The sequence below is a fragment of the Mauremys reevesii genome, linkage group 1, assembly GCF_016161935.1.
Source record: "Mauremys reevesii isolate NIE-2019 linkage group 1, ASM1616193v1, whole genome shotgun sequence".
In the NCBI taxonomy this organism is placed as follows: Eukaryota; Metazoa; Chordata; order Testudines; family Geoemydidae; genus Mauremys; species Mauremys reevesii.
Window position 1 is genome coordinate 210,827,715 of NC_052623.1, and position 22,486 is coordinate 210,850,200.

General features: G+C 40.4%; 1 protein-coding gene across 10 annotated transcripts in view; it reads left to right on the forward strand.

The window, feature by feature from the left end:
- Window positions 1–22,486, forward strand: part of STXBP5L (syntaxin binding protein 5 like) — a 412,558-nt gene that overhangs the window by 237,290 nt on the left and 152,782 nt on the right. For all 10 annotated transcript variants that reach the window (XR_005597546.1, XR_005597541.1, XM_039534539.1 and 7 more), the window contains 4 exons: window positions 2,795–2,878; window positions 12,494–12,617; window positions 13,163–13,241; window positions 20,639–20,793. Coding sequence is in view for 8 of the 10 variants with exons in the window: in XM_039534539.1 (XP_039390473.1) it covers window positions 2,795–2,878; window positions 12,494–12,617; window positions 13,163–13,241; window positions 20,639–20,793 (442 nt within the window). In the remaining 2 variants the exon portion in view is untranslated. The remainder of the gene's footprint in view (window positions 1–2,794; window positions 2,879–12,493; window positions 12,618–13,162; window positions 13,242–20,638; window positions 20,794–22,486) is intronic.

Consider the following 22,486-nt stretch of genomic DNA (forward strand, 5'->3'; position numbering starts at 1 on the left):
AGCCACCCAATCCTACTGTAAATTAAAGATGCTGCTGTCAAAAGACTTTCTACCAAAAGAGAATCAGGTGGAGAAAAGCCTCACTCTGCCATACCCTTCCTTCTCCTTCCTCCACATAACTTCTCCTCCCCGGACTATCTTTCTGCCATCCTTTCCCCAACAAACATGCCCTCCCCATGATATGTCTCCTCCTTCCAGGGGATGTATAAGCAGGGGAATATCAAGCAAGAGTAGGTAGGTGTTATTAACACTATATACAGCAGTAGTGAGACTATCACTAGAATACTGTCCCATTCTGGTGCTCACATTTGCAAAAAGATGTTGAAAAATTGGAAAGGGTTAGAAAAGAGCTACAAAAATTATTTGAGGTCCGGAAAACTTTGATGAACAACTATGGAATCTCAATTTATTTCATTTAGGTTAAGAGGTACACCTCTACCTCTACATAATGCTGTCCTCGGGAGTCAAAAAATCTTACCGCGTTATAGGTGAAACCGTGTTATATCGAACTTGCTTTGATCCACCGCAGTGCGCAGTTATTTCATGTTATATCAGGTTGCGTTATATCGAGGTGGAGGTGTATCTACAAATGCCTGCATGGGAAAGAGATTTCTGATAACAGAAAAAGCATAATGAGATCTAGTAGTTGGAAACTGAAGCAAGGCCAGTCTAAACTAGAAATAAGAAGCAAATTTTTAACAGTGAGGATAATTAATCCTGGGAACCAACTTACTTAGGGATGTGGTGGATTCTCCCATCAATTGCAGTCTTTAAATCAAGACTAGATATCTTGCTAAAATATATGCTATACTCAAACAGAAATTTGATGCAGAAATTACTGGGTGAGGTTCTTTGGCCTGTGTTATGCTGGAGATCAGGTTCCCAAACTGGGTTCGTGGCTTGTTCAAGGTAAGCCCCTGGCGGGCCTGGAGCCGCTTTGTTTAAACTGAGCGTCCACAGGTATGGCCGGTCGCTTCCTGCAGCTCCCATTGTCCGGGAACAGTGAACTGCGGCCACTGGGAGCTGCGAGCGGCCGTACCTGTGGATGCTTAGCATCTCGTGGCCCGCCAGGGGATTACCCTGAACAAGCCACAAACCAAGTTTGGGAACCCCTGGACTAGATGATCATAATAATCATTTCTGGCCTTAAAATCTATGATAATTATTAGAAAACTAGGAAATTCAGAATCATGTTTACAAGTAACTTAAAAGAATATGATCTTGTAAAACATAAATAAACGTTTAAAAAGATAATGATAACATTCCAAAACATACAAACATTTCAAAGTATGGAAGTTCATAGAGTACCCAAAGTACTGTAAGTCTGCCATGTAAAGATGCCAGCCTCTCCCACCTTCTCTTCTTCATGGATGAAGTGCATCACAGAACATTGGTTTCAAAATTGCATTCATACATCTGCCATGAAACTAACCTTTTTCTCTTTTCTTGTTGTTGCTATAATTTCTTGAACTGGACACAGGAGGATTTCTATGTAGAAATGCTACATATTGACACTTAGATTATTGGCTGCCACATGGAATAACAGAGTGAATTATATGTGGCGCAGAGGTACCCTTATCATCTTATAGGTTATGTCCTAGGTAAAACTGTCAAGTGATTAAAAAAATTAATCGCGATTAATTGCACTGTTAAACAATAAAAGAACACCATTTATTTAAATACTTGCAGATGTTTTGTACATTTTCAAATATATTGATTTCAATTACAACACAGAATACAAAGTGTACAGTGCTCACTTTATATTTATTTTTATATCAAATATTTGCACTGTAAAAAACAAAAGAAATGGTATTTTTCAGTTCACCTAATACAAATACTGTGGTGCAATCTCTTTATCATGAAAGTTGAACTTACACATGTAGAATTATGTACAAAAAAACCTGCATTCAAAATAAAACAATGTAAAACTTCAGAGCCTACAAGTCTACTCAGTCCAATTTCTTGTTCAGCCAATCACTCAGACAAACAAGTTTGTTTACATTTGCAGGAGATAATGCTTCCCGCTTCTTGTTTACAATGTCACCTGAAAATAAGAACAGGCATTCTCATGGCACTGTTGTAGCCGGCATTGCAAGATATTTACATACCAGATGCACTAAAGATTCATATGTCTCTTGATGTATGTCCAGAGATGCATGTCCTCTGGAATGGTGGATGAAGCATGAAGGGGCATACGAACGTTTAGCATATCTGTCACCTAAATACCTTGCATTGCTGGCTACAAAAGTGCCATGCAAATGCCTGTTCTCACTTTCTGGTGACATTCTAAATCAGAAGCAGGCAGCATTATCTCCTGTAAATGTAAACAAACTTGTTTGTCTGAGCAATTGGCTGAACAAGAAGTAGGACTGAATGTATCTGAACCAGTGGCCAGGCAAACTTCGTCAAGCTCATCAATATCCAGGTGAACTTCCCAAGGATGATCAGAGTTCTCAGAGAACCTCACAAAGGTCATCACAAACCAACATGCCACTCTGATTTTCCTACTGTGGTGTGTATTGACCATTAAAATGTGACCATCATGTTCAGAAATGTGGCTTTGTGCACCACATCTCTGCCAAATTATTCTAATAAACATAATTTTAACTGTTTCTTACCATCCATGCTCAAGTTTGTTCCCTCACTAAAAGAAGAATTTTCTGTCTGGGGAATAATTGTTTCCACCAAAACTGAAACTTAATTTTAGAAAAAAAATACAAAATCATAGAGTGCTTAAATATTTTTAAATGTATTTTAGAGTTGAGAAGATAATCATGTTTCTTTTTTTCCCCAGCTATTAATAGGCTATGAAAATGGGACGGTAGTACTCTGGGACTTGCGATCAAAAAGAGCAGATTTAAGAGTTTACTATGATGAGGTAAGTATTTCTCACTCATTCAGAGTAAAGGGCAATTTGGTAGTGTGTTAAGAAGCAGAAGATATATCTGAAAGGCACGGTTAGTTTTTGAAATGCAATATACCATAGTACTCCTTAAAACCATGCCCCATTGGTAGCAGGTATCAAAACCTGGGAACTCTGAGTCTGAATGCATGTGGTGTTACTGCTTGAGCTAAAAGACCCCGCTCTCCTAGCCAGTGCTGGAGCAGACTCATCAACCGCTCTGTGGCCTACCTACCACTAGAGGGGGACAGAACACCACACCAAGCATGCATGTGTTACAACAAGAGCTGTGTGAATAACTGATTTTTTGGGTTCACTGGAAAATCTGAAAAATTTAAAAAAAAAGTTTTGGATCAAAAAATTTAAAAAATACAATGGAAGGAAATTTCTAAAAAGAATCTCAAACTGAAAATTTTAAATATTTCATTTTGACTTTTTTGGAATTTCTTTTGCTTTTTTTTAAACATGAACAATTTAGTGTAACTGATGAGAATTTTTTGGTTTTGTCACATCTACATTTTTGCCTAAGAAAAGTTTCAGCTCTAGTTACAACTGTATGTAGGAATTACACTTCATTGTTATCATTACTGGATATTTCTACTGCATTAGTTAATATCAAAGGCAAGTTATTACATAGGTTTTATATATTACACAAAGACCCAGAGACTGAGTAGCAGTTGGTTTCACTATGATATATTCTTACATATATACTAGACCACTATTTCTTGCAATTTGTAACTAAGGCCTGGTCCACACTGGGGGGCAGTGTCGAGGTAAGATACGCAACTTCAGCTACGGGAATACCGTAGCTGAAGTCGAAGTATCTTATCTCGACTTACCTCCCGTCCTCACCGCTCGGGATCGACGTCCGCGGCTCCCCCGTCGACTCCGCTACCGCCACTCGCTCCGGTGGAGTTCCGGAGTCGACGGGAGTGCGTTCGGGGATCGATATATCGCGTCTAGATGAGACGCGATATATCCATCCCCGCAAAATCGATCACTACCCGCCGATTTGGTGGGTAGTCTGGACGTACCCTAAGTTGGAAAATCAGATGAAGATTCAGTTCTCTAGTTCCACAGAATTCTTTTTAAAGTTACGAATGATTATTTATACGTTTCATATATACATGGCATTCATCCCTCATCTTAACAAACTGACTGGGTAACCCAATTCAGAGAAATACAAATACAGCTCATGGGTAACAGAAAGAGATAAAAGGAGATTTCTGGGAGAAGATCCATGCAGGAACTGTTTTTTCACCCCTCTCCCTTTTTAAAAAATGTATGAAGAATACCTAAATAGTTGTGGGGAGGGTTCTCAACTCTAAAAATTGTATGGGCAGAATTCTCATCCCTGGGTCTTGTATTCCTTAGTGTGAGATGGACAGGAATCCCACAAGATCTAAGATTTTTGTTCCCTGAAGGCAGTGATATTGGATCAGCTTGTGAGCCATCTCCTTGTTGTCACATAATTAATAAATAGTTCAGTGTCTTCTGGGTCATTAGGCAGAGATGGGCGAGGAAACTGTATTCCCTTCTGATGGACAGAAGAATTGAGTGCAAATCAACATTTCCATTTGCAGATGAGCACTCTGTATCAATTCAGCTAAATTTGGTGAGACTTTATTGGCATGACAAGCCATCCAAACTGTCAGAAAAAGAACAGGCCCTTCAGATATGAGGTATGTTAGAAAACCAGACTCCTATTGGTGAAAATAGCTGGATCATTTTACTGCCAAGGCTTTCATCGTTTAGCTTCACAAAGCCAAGCTTAGGAACATAGGAATTGTGTCATCAAATTGACGTATGGTCCATCTAGTCTGGTTTCTGGCAGTGACCCACACGAGATGCTTGAGAAGAGAATGTCGTCTCTACAGGTTCCTCCTTTCATGGACGTCAATTGCTCCTTTTGGATTTTCCTCGTTTCTGCTTCTGGGCTTCTTTAGCTTTTAATCATTTTCTAAGCAAAAATTCTATGCCATAATTCTTTTCAGTCCATATTTGGATTGATATGGCATATTCTCACATTACCATATTCAGTTGTATGGTGGGTCTGATTCTTATTTTTCTTCCTCATTCTTTTCTTTCTAATGTTCACACATTAACTTTCATCTTTTCTTTACCATCTTCCTTCCAAACTGCATCCTTTTGTTGTCATTTCATTTTCACACCCTTGCCTCTTGCAGTCATCATCTCATTATTCAAGCAATATACTTGGCTTCTTACTTTCTGTGCACTCATTTTCTCTTTCTATTGTCTCCCTGTTTAATCTTTCCAATACACATTTGGCTTTCCCTTATCGCATATTTACAGTATGTTTTCAACTTGTACGAAGTGCCACAGCTGAAAATGTCATCCTGTTCCATTGAATTAGTCATCCATCAGTTATTAGATATTTAAACTTGTTTTTTTAATTATGAAGCCAACACACTGAGACAAAATGAATTTTACTTAATTTTAAGAATTAAGTTTGACAAAATAAGAAGTTAAATTTTGTATATTGCTAAATTGTTGAACATAGGGCAAAATGATAAATATGTGAACAGGGTGCAAATGTACTTATTACAAATAACAGTTTCTTTGCATAGATTGGTGAAGCACACCCCAAGGCTTTGAGATTCAGTTAGAACGACAAGTATAACTGAAATAACAGGAAAATAAGAGAGTAAGAAAAATATAGCAAAACGACCCCTTGTATCATGCATACTTAAAGCAATCCCACAGTGTTGATATACTTAGGGTATGTCTATACTATGAAATTAGGTTGATTTAATAGAAGTCGATTTTTTTAGAAATCGATTTGATACAGTCGATTGTGTGTGTCCCCACTAAGCGGATTAAGTCGGCAGTGTGAATCCACAGTACCGAGGCTAGTGTCGACTTTCGGAGCGTTGCACTGTGGTAGCTATCCCACAGTTCCCGCAGTCTCCACCGCCCATTGGAATTGTGGGTTGAGCTCCCAGTGCCTGATGGGGCAAAAACATTGTCGTGGGTGGTTCTGGGTACATGTCGTCAGGCCTCACCTCCCTCCGTGAAAGCAACGGCAAAAAATCATTTCTTGACTTTTTTCCTGGGTTACCCGTGCAGGCGACATACCACGTCAAGTATGGAGCCTGCTCAGCTCACCGTCACCGTATGTCTCCTGGGTGCTGCTGGCAGATGCGGTACTGCAGTGCTACACAGCAGCATCCCCTTGCCTTGCCTTGCCTTGCAGACGGCAGACGGTGCAATACGACTGCTAACTGTCGTCCCGTGGGTGCTTCTCACTGACCTCAGTTAGGTTGGTCGGAAGCACCTGGGCAGACCGGTGAGGTCGGTCAGGGGTGCCTGGACAAAAATGGGAATGACTCCAGGTCATTCTCTTCTTTAAGTTTCGTCTAATGGAGATTCAGTCCTGCCTGGAATATCATCCCAGCTGGAGGCTTCTGCCTCAGGCTACTCTCTCAGTCGGCAGTACAACGCGGTCGCACCTAGCCCAGCCTACCCCTTGCTCCCATGGCTTATGAAGCCTGGACAGTATTAAGGAGCAGTTCAACTATAGGCTGAGCAAGTGCAGAATGGTGGTAGAATGTGCCTTTGGATGTTTAAAAGCTCGCTGGTGCAGTTTACTGACTTGGTTAGATCTCAGCAAAACCAATATTCCCATTGTTATTACTGCTTGCTGTGTGGTCCACAATATCTGTGAGAGTAAGGGGGAGACGTTTATGGTGGGGTGAGAGGTTGCGGCAAATTGCCTGGCCGCTGATTATGCACAGACAGACACCAGGGCGGTTAGAAGAGCACAGCAGAGCGTGCTGTGCATCAGAGAAGCTTTGAAAACCAGTTTAATGACTGGCCAGGCTACGGTGTGAAAGTTCTGTTTCTTTCTCCTTGATGAAACTGCCCTCTTGGTTCACTCTACTTCCCTATAAGCCAACCGCCCTCCCCTCCCCGCTTTGATCTCTGTTTGCAGAGGCAGTAAAGTCATTGTTGTTTCAAATTTGTGCATTCTTTATTAATTCATCACACAAATGGGGAGATAACTGCCAAGGTAGCCCGGGAGGGGTGGGGGAAGCGGGAAGCACAGGGGTGAGGTAGTTGTAGAGGCACCCCCTAGAATGGCATGCAGCTCATCATAGAAGCGGCATGTCTGGGGCTCTGACCCGGAGCGGCTGTTTGCCTCTCTGGTTCTTTGGTAGGCTTGCCTGAGCTCCTTAAGTTTCACGCGGCACTGCTGCGGGTCCCTGTTATAACCTCTGTCCTTTGTGCCCTTGGAGATTTTTTCAAATATTCTGGCATTTCATCTTTTGGAACAGAGTTCGGATAGCACGGATTCGTCTCCCCATACAGCAATCAGATGCAATACCTCCCGTTCGGTCTATGCTGGAGCTCATTTGTGATTCTGGGACTCCATGGTCACCTGTGCTGATGAGCTCTGCATGGTCACCTGTGCTGATCAGCTCACCATGCTGGCCATACAGGAAATGATATTCAAAAGTTCGCGGGGCTTTTCCTGTCTACCTGGCCAGTGCATCTGAGTTGAGAGTGCTGTCCAGAGCGGTCACAATGGAGCACTCTGGGATAGCTCCCAGAGGCCAATACCGTCGAATTGCGTCCACCCTATCCCAAATTCGACCCAGCAGGGTCGATTTCAGCGCTAATCTCCTTGTTGGGGAGGGGTACCAAAATCAATTTTAAGAGCCCTTTAAGTCAACCAAAATGGCTTCGTTGTGTGGACGGGTGCAGGGTTAAATCGATCTAACGCTGTTAAATTCGACCTAAACTCGTAGTGTAGACCAGGGCTTAGAACCTAATGCAGGCCATTAGAAACAAAGGTGGAAGAAACAGTCAGTGGAGCACACTGCAAGAGGAAATGACGTTTTGGTCTGCTGCATACTCAGTCACTCTTGGTGTCCCACATGAACATTCATGAATCAGTTTTTATACCCTGTTTAACATAAATATACAGTCTGAGACCAAATTTACTTAGGTCTTGGTCCCTTTTCCATATGTGGTGGTCTAGGAATATATAATTGGGGTTCTGATTGCTGTCATAAGCTATTTGTGTCAGTACCACATTAATACATTTCCCAATGTTTTCGATATGTTAATGCACTTAGCTTCATGGTTACACATACTAAAACATCCTCCCAAAATACATTATTTTATGCTTCTGTGGTGAACTTATTTATTACAAACTACATATTACAAAACATTGCTAATTTGTATAAACCTCAGGTTAAGCAGTCATGCTAACTCCTTCGCTACTTAAGCTAACTATCAAAACTACTAACAGGCTCACTAGGCCTCAGCTTATTGCCAAGCCTACCTTAGTTGTTATACAGACTCTTATGTTTCTGTACTTGCATGACAGCTCTAATAGCTCCTATTTTAATATCTTAAAACATTGTAATATGCCTTAGCACATGATACAAAAGTAATCTTGCACCCTAAAATTAGTTGCAGCGCTTCTTAAACTTTAGCAACCCAAGGACTCTCATTTTGATTTACAATTTTTTGCAGATTTCCAAGCCTCCCCCCCCACACCCACACACTCAGCCCCATGCCATGCCCCCATTCCTCATCTTTCCCCAAAGCCCAACACCCACCCCACCTCTTCTCGCCTCCCTTCCACCCTTGCCCCTCCTCTTTCCGCCCCGTCCCCCAAGCGTACCCCATTCCTACTTCTTCCCCTCCCTCCCAGGTCCTCCTGCATGCTGCTGAACAGCTGTTCTGTGGCATGCAGGAGGGAGAGGGAGGAGTTGAGGGAGGGACGGGGAGGAGTTGATCAGTGGGGCCAATGGACACCCTGGGGAACCCTTGTGGACCCCAGGAGTTCGTGGACTCCAGTTTGAGAAATGGGTTAGGGGGTTTCAGGTCAACAAACGACTTAGTTTCCTTCATAACCTCTTATGCAGAACTTTTTCAGACTTGTTAAATGTCCAATAAATTTAGGTCATCAGGTTTTCCTTTATATGCTATTTTGCCAGTGTGCCACCTGAACCCTAATAGATCAGAGAAGTGTGGTGTGATTTCCCTTTACAGAGTCCATGTTGGTTTATCTATTTTATGGGAAAGAAAGGACAAGGAAAATCTTTATATTATTCCAGTATGTAAACCTTAGAAAAGAAAACCAAAATATACAAGCGTAAATGATGACTGCTCTCATGTGAGTGCATTAGGGGTGTGGAGGGAAAAAGGAACAATGAGCCCCTCCCCCTTTCTTATTATTCTTCCACGAGAAACAGCCCTAATCTTGCTACTTGCGGTTAGGCAGGAAAGTGTTCTATCTATCTATTCCCTTGACACTAAAAATTCATAGTTTAGTCCATAAAGTTCCAAATAATTTTTTACATAAATCGTAAATGATTCTCTTGACTTCTAATCTATCTCTTTTTAAAATGCGTACGTAAAGATCATTTTTAAAGTTTTGCATGGGAATGTATTTTTACAAAAAATACAGATAATTATTTCCCAATTTTCAGAGAGTTTTGTTTTGTGTTCCAACCGCTAGAATCTTGCATGTCCAAGGGCTTGTCTACGCAGGGACATTAAGGATTATGGCTACACTGTAATTAAACAGCCACAGCTGGCTCATGGGGCCAAGGCTAAAGAGGTATTTAATTGTAGTGTAGACATTTAGAGTCAGGCTGGAGCCAGGCTATGGAACCCCATGCGAGGGAAGGGTCCCAGAGCTTGGATTCCAGCCTGAGCCTGAATATCTACACCGTAATTAAACAGCCCCTTAGACTGAACCCTCAAGCATGAATCATCTGTCACGGACCAGCGACGCGTGTTTAATTGCAGTGCAGATGTACCCTGAGGGTTTGTCTATATAAGGATATACAGGAAAATTACTCCAAATTAATTTAAGATGTGAATTTGAAGTGGACTAGTTAAACTGCATTAAATCCCTGTGTAGATGCACTTATTCAGAATTAAAGTGCCCTTAATACAGTTTAGTTCACTTTGGAAGGTAATTAAGGTAAACCAAATTAAGGCTGCTTTAATTCTGAATGAGAGTCTTCACATGGGGGTTTAATGCAGTTTAACTAATCCACTTCAAATTCATGCCCTTAGTTAATTTGATTAATTTTCCTAGATGTCCCTGTGTAGACAAGTCCTCAGAAAAATTAATCTGAATGAGCTAAAGGTGTAAATTTAAAGTGGATTAGTTAAACTACATTAAACTTCTGTATGGACACTCTCATTCAGAATTAAAGTAGAGTTAATTTGGTTTAGTTTAATTATGGCTATGTCTACAGGGCCCCACATTTCAGACTATATGTATGTGAACTGAAGCATGCACTAGCATGCTGCATTGTAAATCCCCATGCAAACACTGCTAGTGCAAACTAAAAGGTACCTAGTGTTAACTAGTCCTCTTTAAACAGATGTGTGTTGGAGATAAGTATAGTCTGCCTGGGACAGGGCATCACACTGTGTTTGGGATATTATATTCTGTGGCCTAACCACTGGGCTATGGGATATTCTGATATGAGTCTCTCTCAGTCTCTCCTGTCGACGCCGTTCCACTTTGTATAAAGAATTAAACAATTAAATATGTATTGAGCCAGGGAAAGCGTGAGAATGATTCTGTAGTGCAGTGGTTAGGGCACTCACCTGAGAGGTGGGATGCCCCCTTTCAAATCCCTTATCCTCATTGGGCAGAGGGAGGAATTAAACTGTGGTCTCCCATATCCTGGGTGAGTTCTCTAACCACTGAGCTGAAGGTTATAAGGGAACTCACCTCTTCCACCTAAGTCCCTTTGTGGATCTAGGTAGCACCTTGCAACCCAACCCAAACCCAGCAAGAACTGAATACAAATGTACAGTCCAGTTTGGCTTGTGTGGAAAAAAAACTAGACCTTCTTGGGTTCAGGTCAGGTTGGCTCACATCAGCAGTCTGCCACCTCACTAGGAGAGTCTTACTAGAATGTTCTTCTCCTCACCCCAGACCAGTGGGAGGGACAATGGGAGATTCCCTTCTCCTCCACACACACACACACACACACACACACACACCTCTCCCCAGGTCTAAAACAGACAGGGAGAGCAGGAGCTCTGATCTGGCTTCCACCTATTCTCCTCACTGTGAAACCAGAGAAGGCAGAGCCAATGGAACCAAGATCAAAGCACCAGCTCTGTACTAGCTCACTATGCACAATCCAAATTTGTTACCTAAGGACTTCTTGATCCCAACTGGCAGAGAGCACAGGGTAAGTAAGGAATCCCCTGTACATACCAGTCCACCAAAGAACGTCATGTAAGGTCACTAACGAAAGCCTGTTTCACACTGATCATCCTCATTATTGTGAGATGTATGTTGAGAAAATATGTGAAGAGTTATGCATATATACTAAAAATCATGTTCTCTAGCTCTGTGAGTTAAGACCGGTCACCATAAGGTAATCCACATACTCCAGGCAGGTGGGGGAGAAGGGAGGGAAAGAGACGCTTTCCCTGGCTGGGTCATGTGCAAATTAAGTATTGTGTGGTTCAGAATGGATACCCATTTACAGTCTGAGTAAAATGCTAATCAATATATTGCTCAGGTTGCAGAGAAAAAACAAAACCAGCAGGGGTTATCCTGGCTAGGTGTAAGACAATGAACCTTTGAAACTATATCTGGGGTGCAGCTGAATCCCCAGTTATTCCTTCAGTCTTTGAGGTCAAGCTGCCAGCAGGCTTGATCTTATGAGAAGGGTTGTCAGCTGGGAAAAGGACTTGGGATAAGCTAACCTGTAGAAGATAGAGGAATGCCTTGGTAGCTAAGTTTAGCTTTAGAAAGAATGTTGTAATTTTGTTTTATATGTACCATTTGTTTCCAATATTCTCACTCGCTATCACTGGACTCTCTGTTCTTTGATAATAATCTTATTCTTGCTTTCACTATATGTATATCTAAATGGTGTGTGTTAAGTGAGTGAGGATCCTAAAATGAAACTTGCAAGCTGGGCTGTATTATTCCTTTGAGAATAGAGGATCCGAGAATTCTGGAGTGTTCATTGGATCAGGGGCTGGGCACTCCAGAAGGATGCTCAGAGGACCCAGGGATTGATGTGTGCTTATCACTAACCTGTACAGAGAGAACGAGGCCTACAGAGGCCTGGAGGACCATGCTTGTGTTGCCAGAAGCTGATGATTTCAGGGAGTTGATCCACAGGCAGTACAAACAAGATTTCCGCAGGCTAAGGGCAGGTGGGTGAGGTGTCTCTCAACCCTATGTACCCCTGGAATTCTGCCCTTGTAGCAAGTGCCCACTACCACATTCTGAGCTTGCAGGTGTATCTGGTGTTTGCAGTAAAACTGAATAAAGATTCGCTGTGCATGTGGAGAATGATACACACTAAGAAAAGTTATTACACATTTAAGTTAGCATGTACAGTTGAAGGTGCTTCTTTTGTTTGCTCTGATGAGCAATTTGAGTGAAAGTACTTTAAAGGGGTGCTGATGGTGGTGGATTGCAGACAAATAAGAGGCACCCAATTGCTGAGATGCCATTGGATAAGGATAACCTCAAATCACACATTAAAATGTAGCTGTATTAGTTAATGTGAACTGTGTATTCTGTAATGACTTTCGTGTTTGTTCTCACTACCATTTCTTTAGGCTATTCATTCTGTTGACTGGCATCATGAGGGGAAGCAGTTCATGTGCAGTCACTCTGATGGCAGCTTGACTCTGTGGAACTTGAAAAGTCCTAGCAGACCATTTCAGATAACAATCCCACATGGTAAGAAAGATGCTTTAAAAAGAACATATTGCAGGGAAGGAATGAAAGAGAGGGTTTTATTTGCAGATTCTATGATTAGTTCATTTTATCTGGTCCTGTGTCCTACTTCATAGCCATTTCTTGTATAGGTTCCTATATTCTTTAATCTGCAGAATATTCTCAAAATCAACTAGCAGCTGTTACATTTTACATCAGAGGCCTGTCTCAGCACCAAAGTATCTGATTTTTATTTAATACCCTCTGCCTCTGACCATGTTTGATTTGTTTTGCTTGTGGGAAACAACATTTAAGCTCATATATGTTTAAAACAAAATTTAAAAAGACAATCGCATTTGCTGTGAAGAAAGAAAATATGTTGAATAAAAGAGCAAAAGGAATCTAATTATTTCAGACAAATTAATATCCAAACTGCAGTGGAAAATAGGTATTAGTACTCTGCCATTTGCAATGACTTTAAAGTTCAATTATTGTGCTATATATAGAACCATCCAGTGTGGTGGCAATTGTAAGTTTTAGTAAGATTTATACCTTCTTTCTTTCCACAGGAAAAATTCAAAGAGATGGGAAAAAACCTGAGTCTTGTAAACCAATTCTTAAAGTAGAGTACAAGACATGTAAAAGCAGGTATGTTTTTGTCCCCTTAGGAAAATATTAAGCCAAATCTATATGCCTGGTGTAAATGTAAAATGGAGCTGCTTATGAATACTTCTATCTACAAGGCACTGTTGGACATGTAGATGAATGATACAGACTGTAATTACATGATCAGATGCTGTTTGTTCTTGATGATGGTCTTATGGTTAGATCACTGGACAGGACCCAAGAAAACTGGATTGTGTCCATGCTCCTTACCTTGGCCATAGATTTCCTGCACGCTGAGGAAGTCATTTAAACCAAGTTTCCAAAGGTGTCTTCAGAATGATATGGTCTGCAGTAAAGTATCAGAAGGATACGGTCTGCTGTTTCTAATTTATGCTGTTTAAAAATTATTAAAATTATGTATTTGTTTTTTAAAATGCAGCTTTTAAATTAAAATAATAAGCAAATGAATCACAGAATACATAGCAAATGAAATGAAATGGAACTGCTCTGCTTTTTAGGGCTTTTCTATGCATTTTTAGATCTCTGATACACTTTTAATCTTCCAGAGATTGATCCTTCCTACTATATACAGTATTTCACCTCTTTTAGGAAAATAATATTCATATGTTTCTTTTATTTAGTATACAACAGCAAAAAACAAAACATTGACTTGACCTTCGATATATTCCTTTGTCGTCTTCCCAATTAATAGTGTATGTGCAAATGTACATTACAATATTAGGCCCTAAATCAGAAAATCACTTAAGCACATGTTTAAACATATACTTATGTCCCACTGAAATCATTGGGACTCAAGCATATGCTTTAAGTTCTTGCATGCTTAAATACATTCCTGAATTGGTGTCTGACTTGAGAAGGGATTTAAAAGGTCTATGTGTCATATTTTCCACTAAATTCCTACATACAGTTTTAAAAAAGGAAATCCCCACAGAGAAAACACCTAAAAAAATCCCATACCTCCAGCATATACAGTAACTCCCAACATTCCCTACAATTGTATTATAATGCAGAACTTTAACTGTGACCTTAGACTTACCCATCAGAGAAGAACACAGTATTCTGGTGTGTGAATGTCTAAAAGACGTGTTGTTATTATAATGTAATCATGGGAATTAGGATATGTGCAGTGTGTTACTACACATCATAGAAGTGTAAGGAAGTTGTTTATAGAGGGGAGAAATCTGTCTTTGAAAATGCTGAATATGATGTTTGGTGGGGGTAAGGGGAAAGAAGAATATTTTAACAGGAGAATTCCTACTTTTAAGGGTTTGTGTGGGTGGGGGGTTGTTCTCCTTAGCAACTTTAATAGATTTTAAATGTAATCTTTTGTCTTTGTGAGAATTTCTGTAAAGGTCCAAGTTTTTTTCAAATTTTGAAATACACTTGTTAAGTATATCACATGTAGGACTAGTGGGACATAATAATATAATTATTTGCATTTCTGTAATGCCTGCCAGACTGTGCCTCAAGTTCCATGCACAGATCTCATGTCTTCTGCGTGGAATGTGGTAGAGTCAGCCTCATCCACAGCATTGTTGTTGTGATGCGCCTCTTACCCCTCTACCCCCACAGAACCACCATGTGGTCTATTCATAGGACTGGAATCTAAGTGTGGACCAAGCAGGCAATGAGCAGTTCTGCACTGGGTAGGAACAGGAGGACACGCCTCTCCACTGCATTATGACAACCAGGCATTTGCTAGATAGGTCAATGATTTTTCTTTTCATGAGTTTCACAGAAAAAAGTTACATTTGGGAATCAGAAAATACATCTTTCTATTGCTTTATAGTACTTTAAGACTGCAGTGTACAAAGAATTATTTTATTTAAATTTATTATATTACAAAGAAGCAGGCAAACATCATCACATCACGTACATTATTTCAAAATCTTTGGCTTTATTCCTTACATTCTGAATTATTTTAGCAACTTAGCAATAAATTTTTCATCTATCAAAATCTTTTTGGAATCCAAAACTAACAGATATAAGATTCCAGTTATATAAGTTAGAGTTTGAGCTGCTTAGCTTATACAGGTTGTTCTGTTTAATTTGTGTAGAGGCAGAAATGTTATGACAAGTAACATATTACAAAACACTACTTGCATCCGACGAAGTGGGTATTCACCCACGAAAGCTCATGCTCCAAAACGTCTGTTAGTCTATAAGGTGCCACTGGATTCTTTGCTGCTTTTACAGATCCAGACTAACACGGCTACCCCTCTGATATTACAAAACAGGTACAATATGACATAAAAATATTAGTTGGTGCATTGAAAAGATCTTTAAAAGGGTTTTGAACTTTGTAAAGACTATAGTTTAACAGTAGCGATTGCATCTTTTAATATTTTAATTATTCAAAAATTTTGCTGCGAGGTTTTCTAGGTACACCTCTACCCCAATATAACGCTGTCCTCAGGAGCCAAAAAATCTTACTGCATTATATCGAACTTGCTTTGATCCGCTGGAGTGCGCAGCCCCGCCCCCCCCGGAGCACTGCTTTACCGCATTATATCCGAATTCGTGTTATATCGGGTCGCGTTACATCGGGGTAGAGGTGTATTTGATATTTAGAGTCTTTTACAACATACGAAGCTGCATTTGTTCTTCTTTATAAGAAATTAGGAATTATCATACCAGGAAAGTCCAATTTACTATTTATATATAGGCCTTTCTCTGGTGCTTATCAAGGCTAGTATGCTTTCTCTCTGCCAGACTTGAACAGACCATTGTTTATTTAGTCCACTGTTCTGTCTCCTTACTATACTGGGACAGACCAGTGGTCCATTTAGTCTGGTATCCTGTCTCCTTAACGTATCCAATGGTCTGTTGTATTACAGAAATGCAATCCTTGGGTGGCTAAGCAGGTCAATACCAAGTAGGAGCAGAAAGGTGGTATTTATTCTGTATAACGTATCTTAGTAATGGGAGACTGAGAACCTGGAATCCTTCAGCATTGCAGCTTTCCAGAGTTCAGATTTCCTTCCCTTTCTTTCTATGAGAGCTTTTCAGTTTCGTTTGAATTACTTTGATGTTTTAGATGTGAACAACTCACCACCACACACAAACGGAACAGACTCACTTTCCCCCAGGTCTTTATACAGCTATATGAAATCACATACACTCAAGTTTCGGAAAGAGAGTGCAGGAAGACTGGCACCTGTACTTGGTCAGAATTAAGATTGTGGTATGTTGTCTGAAGTGGTTGTGCTAGTGCTGAGGGGTCTATCTCTGGATGGGAGGAGTACAGACTGCTGGATGTTTTTAACTTTTTTTGGTTTGAGATTTTGCATTAGTTATGTCTGTATAGATCAATCTTAACTTACACACACTGTAGTGTTTTTATGTATTAATTCCCCAGATTATAGATTTAGATAATATCTCTGACACAGCAATGGCTCCTTTCATGAAAAACCTGATCTCTGTCAAAGTGTCCAGTTGGATTAGTTGGTTGCTTCCACAAAAATCCTTGTGTTATAGAAGCAGGGCAGGCCTTACCATGAGGCGAACTGAGCCGGCCGCCTCAGGTGCCAGACTGTGAGAGGGCGCCACCAGGACCCAGTGTAGAAAATTGTGTCTGCTGCTGGTGCATATGTATTCTCTCTGCTCTAGATGCACAGAGATGGGGGAGTGCTGTGCTGGAGGAAGGAAGGCACAAGAGACATAACAGGCAGGCAGGAGAAAAGGTGAGAGGGAATAACAGAAAGCAGCAGGAGCTGCAGGGAGAGAGAGGAGGAGGAGCCTCTTATGTACCTCTCTAGCACCCCCAGGAGCCTGGACTGATTAGCACCAGCTTCTCAGGGAGCTTCCTGTTTCCTGCTGCTTCCCTGAACCCACTTGAGAACAGGCAGTCAACTGAAGTAGTAGGAGCCAGTTAGGCCCTTAAGATGCTGATATCTTCCCTCGCTCAGGCCCTGCTACCAGCCTGCTTATTTGTCCCCTTCAATTGAGTGTTGAGAGCCACTGTAGCTGGCACAGAACAGCAGTCATGAGTGAAAGAAGAAAATGCCCCTCTGGGGCAGCATTCAGAAAAAGAAAGAAAGCAAAGGAAGTTTTTCTATCTAAGCAGGAGGGAGCTCTCCTGAGATACATAGACACAGATGTTCATGGTGAGCCTTCTGGCCCCAGTGAGGATGTGAGTGGTGAGGAGATGCCTGATCTTCCAGTTAGTCAGAGTGCAGGTCACCTGGCAGCTACTGCAGCATCCATGTCTCCATCTCAAATGGATGTAACCATGCACATTCCTGAAGAAAAGTGTAGATCAGAGAAGAGTATGGTGGAGACACAAGAAACAGCTGCTACTGAGTTTAGTTCCTTAAGTCTAGATGATCCAGGACTGTGGACCCATTTGAGCAGTAGCCTGAGGGACTTCCTTGTATTGCATGGGCAACAGCAAGGGGAAAACTTCATGTTCCCTAAAAACAATGAAAATAGACGTTTCCATCCAACACATTACTGGCGTGAAATCCCCAATGGTGACAAAGTGGAGAGGCCACATGGCTTATGTACTCAAAAACCCAGAATACTGCATACTGTTTTTGTTGCAAACTCTTCCAGTCTAATGTTCCAGCCACATTGGGTTCTACAGGAACAAAGGACTGGAAAAATCTGGCTAGAAATCTGGCATGCCATGAGAAGGCAGGAAATCACCAGAGAGCATTCCATAGGTGGAAAGAGCTTGAGATGAGACTAAGGTTAAAGGCCACCATAGATGATCAGCATCAAGAGAAGATTGCATCAGAGTCTCTTTACTGGCAAAATGTTCTGAAGAAGCTCATTGCCATTGTGAGAATGCTTGCTACCCAAAACCTAGCACTGCGTGGCACTTCAGATCAGCTGTATGTGCCAAACAATAGAAACTTCCTTAAAATTGTGGAGCTGATGGCTGAGTTTGATGCTGTACTCAGGAGCATCTAAGAAGAGTCACCACCCAAGAAATGTACACACACCACTACCTTGGAAAAACGATTCCAAATGAGATCATACAGTTACTGGCAACAAAAGTCAAACAGAAGATTGTGGCAGATCTGAAGTCAGCAAGATATTACTCTATTATTCTGGACTGCACACCTGACATCAGCCATACGGAACAAATGACTTTAATGGTGCGTTTTGTAACAACAATAGAACCTAGTGAAAATGTCCCTACAATGGTGACTATCAGAGTGCCTTTTCTAGAATTTATTGACATTGATGATACTACAAGAGCTGGTATGACAAATGGGCTTCTTAAAAAGCTGGAAAATATGGGAATTGCGATAGCTGACATTAGAGGTCAGGGCTACGATAATGGTGCCAGCATGAGAGGAAAGAACAGAGGAGTGCAGACACGGATCCGAGAGTTAAACCCTCGAGTTTTTTTGGTCCTATGCAGTTCTCATTCATTGAACTTTGGTGGTCAATGATGCAGCATCAGCTTCTAGGTAGGCTGCTGAATTTTTTAATGTAATTCAAAGTATCTGTGTATTTTTCTCTGCATCAACTCATCAATGGCAAATTTTGAAGCAACATCTGGGAACGTCCTCTCTGGCACTGAAACCACTGAGTGCCTCACGATAGGAAAGTCGAGTGGAGGCAATAAAGCCTATCAAACACCAAATTGGGAAGCTAGATGATGCCATAGTTGCCATTATGGAGGATAATGCTATGACAGGAACTGTTCATGGGAGAACAGTGGCAGAGGGAAATGGAATCACCAGAAACATATATAACTTCAAATTTCTGTGTGGCTTACTGTTGTGGCATGACATACTGTTTGAAATAAATGTTGTAAGCAAGAGACTCCAAGGTGTTGACCTCGATATATCTGGAGCAATGTAATAACTGGACAAAGCAAAGCAAAGTCATACCTACATTCTTACTGGTCAGATGAGGGATTTCAAAACATTCTGAAGAGTGCACAGAAGTTGTCAAAGGAACTTCACACTGAAGCTATTTTCCAACCCATTCAAGAATACAAGAGTCATCGAAGAAGAAGACATTTTGATTACGAGGCATGGGATAATCCCATAAGAGACCCCAAACAACAATTCAAAGTTGAATTATTTAACCAGGTGCTAGATTGTGCAGTACAGTCAGTTGAAGAACGTTTCATGCAGCTCAAGGAACACAGCAGTATATTTGGGATGTTGTATGATATTCCAAAACTCCTCACTATACCTGAAGAAGACCTACACCAGCAATGCCGGGCACTACAGACAGTGTTGACACATGATGATATGCACGATATTGATGCGAGTGATTTAGGTAATGAACTGCAAGCCCTTTCAAGATACATTTCAGCAAGATCAACTCCAAAAGGCTGTTCTGGAATATATGTGCACAAATAAGATGACCACCCTCTTTCCAAATGCTTTTGTTGCTCTGCGCATACTTCTAACACTTCCTGTAACAGTTGCCAGTGGAGAACGCAGCTTCTCCAAGCTGAAGTTCATAAAAACACATCTACGCTCCACAATGACACAGGAGAGGCTGGTCAGCCTTGCAATCATCTCAATAGAGCATCAGCTGGCCCAGACTGTGGACCTTCAGGAAGCAGTTCTTTGCAACCAAGAAGGCATGGAAAGCACCACTTTGAATAATCAAACAGATAAAAATGCCAGTGTTTACTATGCAGACAAGAAAAGTTACATTTGCTTTTCAGGCGTTTGAAAGTTAAGTGTTACTTAAAATTTTTGAACACAGCATTTTAAGTTGTTAGTTCTCCTTTAGTGAGGTAGGTAGCAGAGCAGTACCATGAGAGGAGTAGAACAGGAAGAAGGCAGAATTGAGACCTTTCAAAGTTTTGGCCCAAGCGAGGGGACATGGGGGTGTCATTTGAGCTCCATGCCTCAGGTGCCAAAATGTTGTGGGCCAGCTCTGTGTAGAAGAGGATGTTCAACAAAACAATGGCTACTCTGACAAAGGACAGGATCTTCATGAAAGTGTTCAGACAGCTCAAGAGCCCACGTAAAGACTTCCAAATGCAGCTTCAAATATGGAAGTAGATAACATATAACAAGCTATCCATTGTTACCCATTGTCATAAATGTTTATTTATACTGAAAAATACTGATAAGGTTTTTCTTTTAATTGATAAAATAATTATGTATTTTTACACAGCTAAATCTCATTATGTATAACTTTAAGGGTATTTTTAGAGGGACCTGAAAATGATGAGTTTCAAAATGTGATATTTTAAGGCCTATTTTTAATTAACATAAAATATATGTATATGTATAAACCTGCTTTTCTCAGTGGTATGGGTCTCTCAAAATATTTCCACACACAGAAATAAACCCTTCAAAATCTAAATCTGTATTAGTGATACAAATCCACCATCACAATTTCACTTTTTCTCTTTGTAAACACTTCGGGATGAAAGGCATGACACAAATGTGAGATTATATAATCTATTATTGCTTTTTGTTTTTTTCACACAGTGAACCATTTATAATCTTTTCTGGTGGACTGTCCTATGACAAAGCTTGTCGAAGACCAAGTCTAACCATCATGCATGGAAAAGCTATTACGGTGCTTGAAATGGATCACCCTATAGTTGACTTTTTAACTCTTTGTGAAACACCATATCCAAATGGTGAGTGTATGAATCAACAATAGTACAATTTTGTCAAAGAAGAGAAATGCGATTTGTTAAAAAATTGTATGAAGTGGTCTTATCACAGAATTTAGTGTCCATACAGCATGATAAGCAAGTTGGGGATCTCAGTTCCCACTGGACAGTTCTCCACGTTACAAAAACCAACACCACAATTGACAGCAACTGGACCCTTTGCTTGCAGTCTCAGCAGAAAGATCAAGAAATGAATGAGCTACAGAGACTGAATTCCCCTCTTACCATGGTGTGGCGGGGGGAGAGCTCCAAGTCACAGTTGGAGCACACTGATCAGTCAATGTAAGGAAGCTTACATTGCCACTGCTCAGAAATAAATGGAGAGCTTAAGTCTCATGGCTGTAATTCTGCTGCTTTTCATGAGCATTAAGTCCTTAAATCAGCAAAGTGTTTAAACTTGTGCTTAAATCCATTCCTTTTGAGCAAAGCACTGAAGCACAAGCTTAACTAAGAATGTGCTGAAGTGTTTTGCTCTGCTGAACAGGGATGGATTGCTAAATTGAGGACTAAATTAACAGAAAAGACTAAGAAGGGTGAGGGGTAGAGAAAGCTAAAAACCTAAAAGAAGTTAAGTCTGGTATCTTCAGCATAAAAGAGGGTGAGCAGAAATGTAGAAGAAACACTTAACATGTAAATTAATAAAAAAAAACATGTTGAATAATTTGAATTAGTATGAAGCAAAAATATTTATTTCCAATATCTAGTGAACGGAAGCTTCAATAATTGAATTAATGTATCTGGGCTGCCAATTCACTATGTTAAACTTAGTGGTGCTTCCATATTATGGATTCTTTTACTGATTTACACAGTAGTACATTTTTGTTTTATGTTAGCTGTGTTGTTCATAATCTAGTGTGTCAATATGCTACCACAGGATGTGCATTAATAGTAGACCACAAAGGAAAGAGCATTAGTTGATGCATTCCTCAAGTTCATTCGGCCTTGTGCCTTCAGCCATCTGAAGAGTACAACCTTGCACACCATGAAGTGGCTTATTGTTATTTGAATGGGATTCTTAATTTTACAGTTCATTATCTTAAAAACAGTCAGAGAGGATTTTTGTTCTTTTTTCTTTGCATAAAGAGCAACCCTATACTCATGCTTTTGATCTAAGTAACTTTTATTTTAGATTAAAGAAAAAACATAAAATAAGAGAGAACAAAAGTATGGTCTCCAAAAGAAAGTTGTGTCTGTGTGTGAGAGAGAGATATACTGCACCTGAATTGATCACAAAATAGTAGATGCCTCTAGCAGGCTCACAACTATATCATAACAATTATATCACTACATAAACCAATTTATGCAATGTATATTTTAATTTTGAAAAAAACTTCGCAGTATATAAATAATGTCTTATCCTTACCGCATTAACTTTTTTCTTTCTTTCCTATTTTGTTTCCCTTGATTATCTGGAACTCATTTATATTAAAAAACCTTAAATTTGGAACATCATAATTTGGATACCAAGGTGATTGGCAACTTAGATAAAAATTCACTTTTTCAAAAGAAAGTCGTGTAAGAGTGGTTGGAAGACCGCAATCTACACTGCAAACGGCAGCTTGACATTTAGGAGAGGAGGGGGCAATTTAATTCTTTGTCTTCTTTTTCAACCCATTACACACTATTCCTCCCCAACTCTGTTTGTAGTACAACTGCA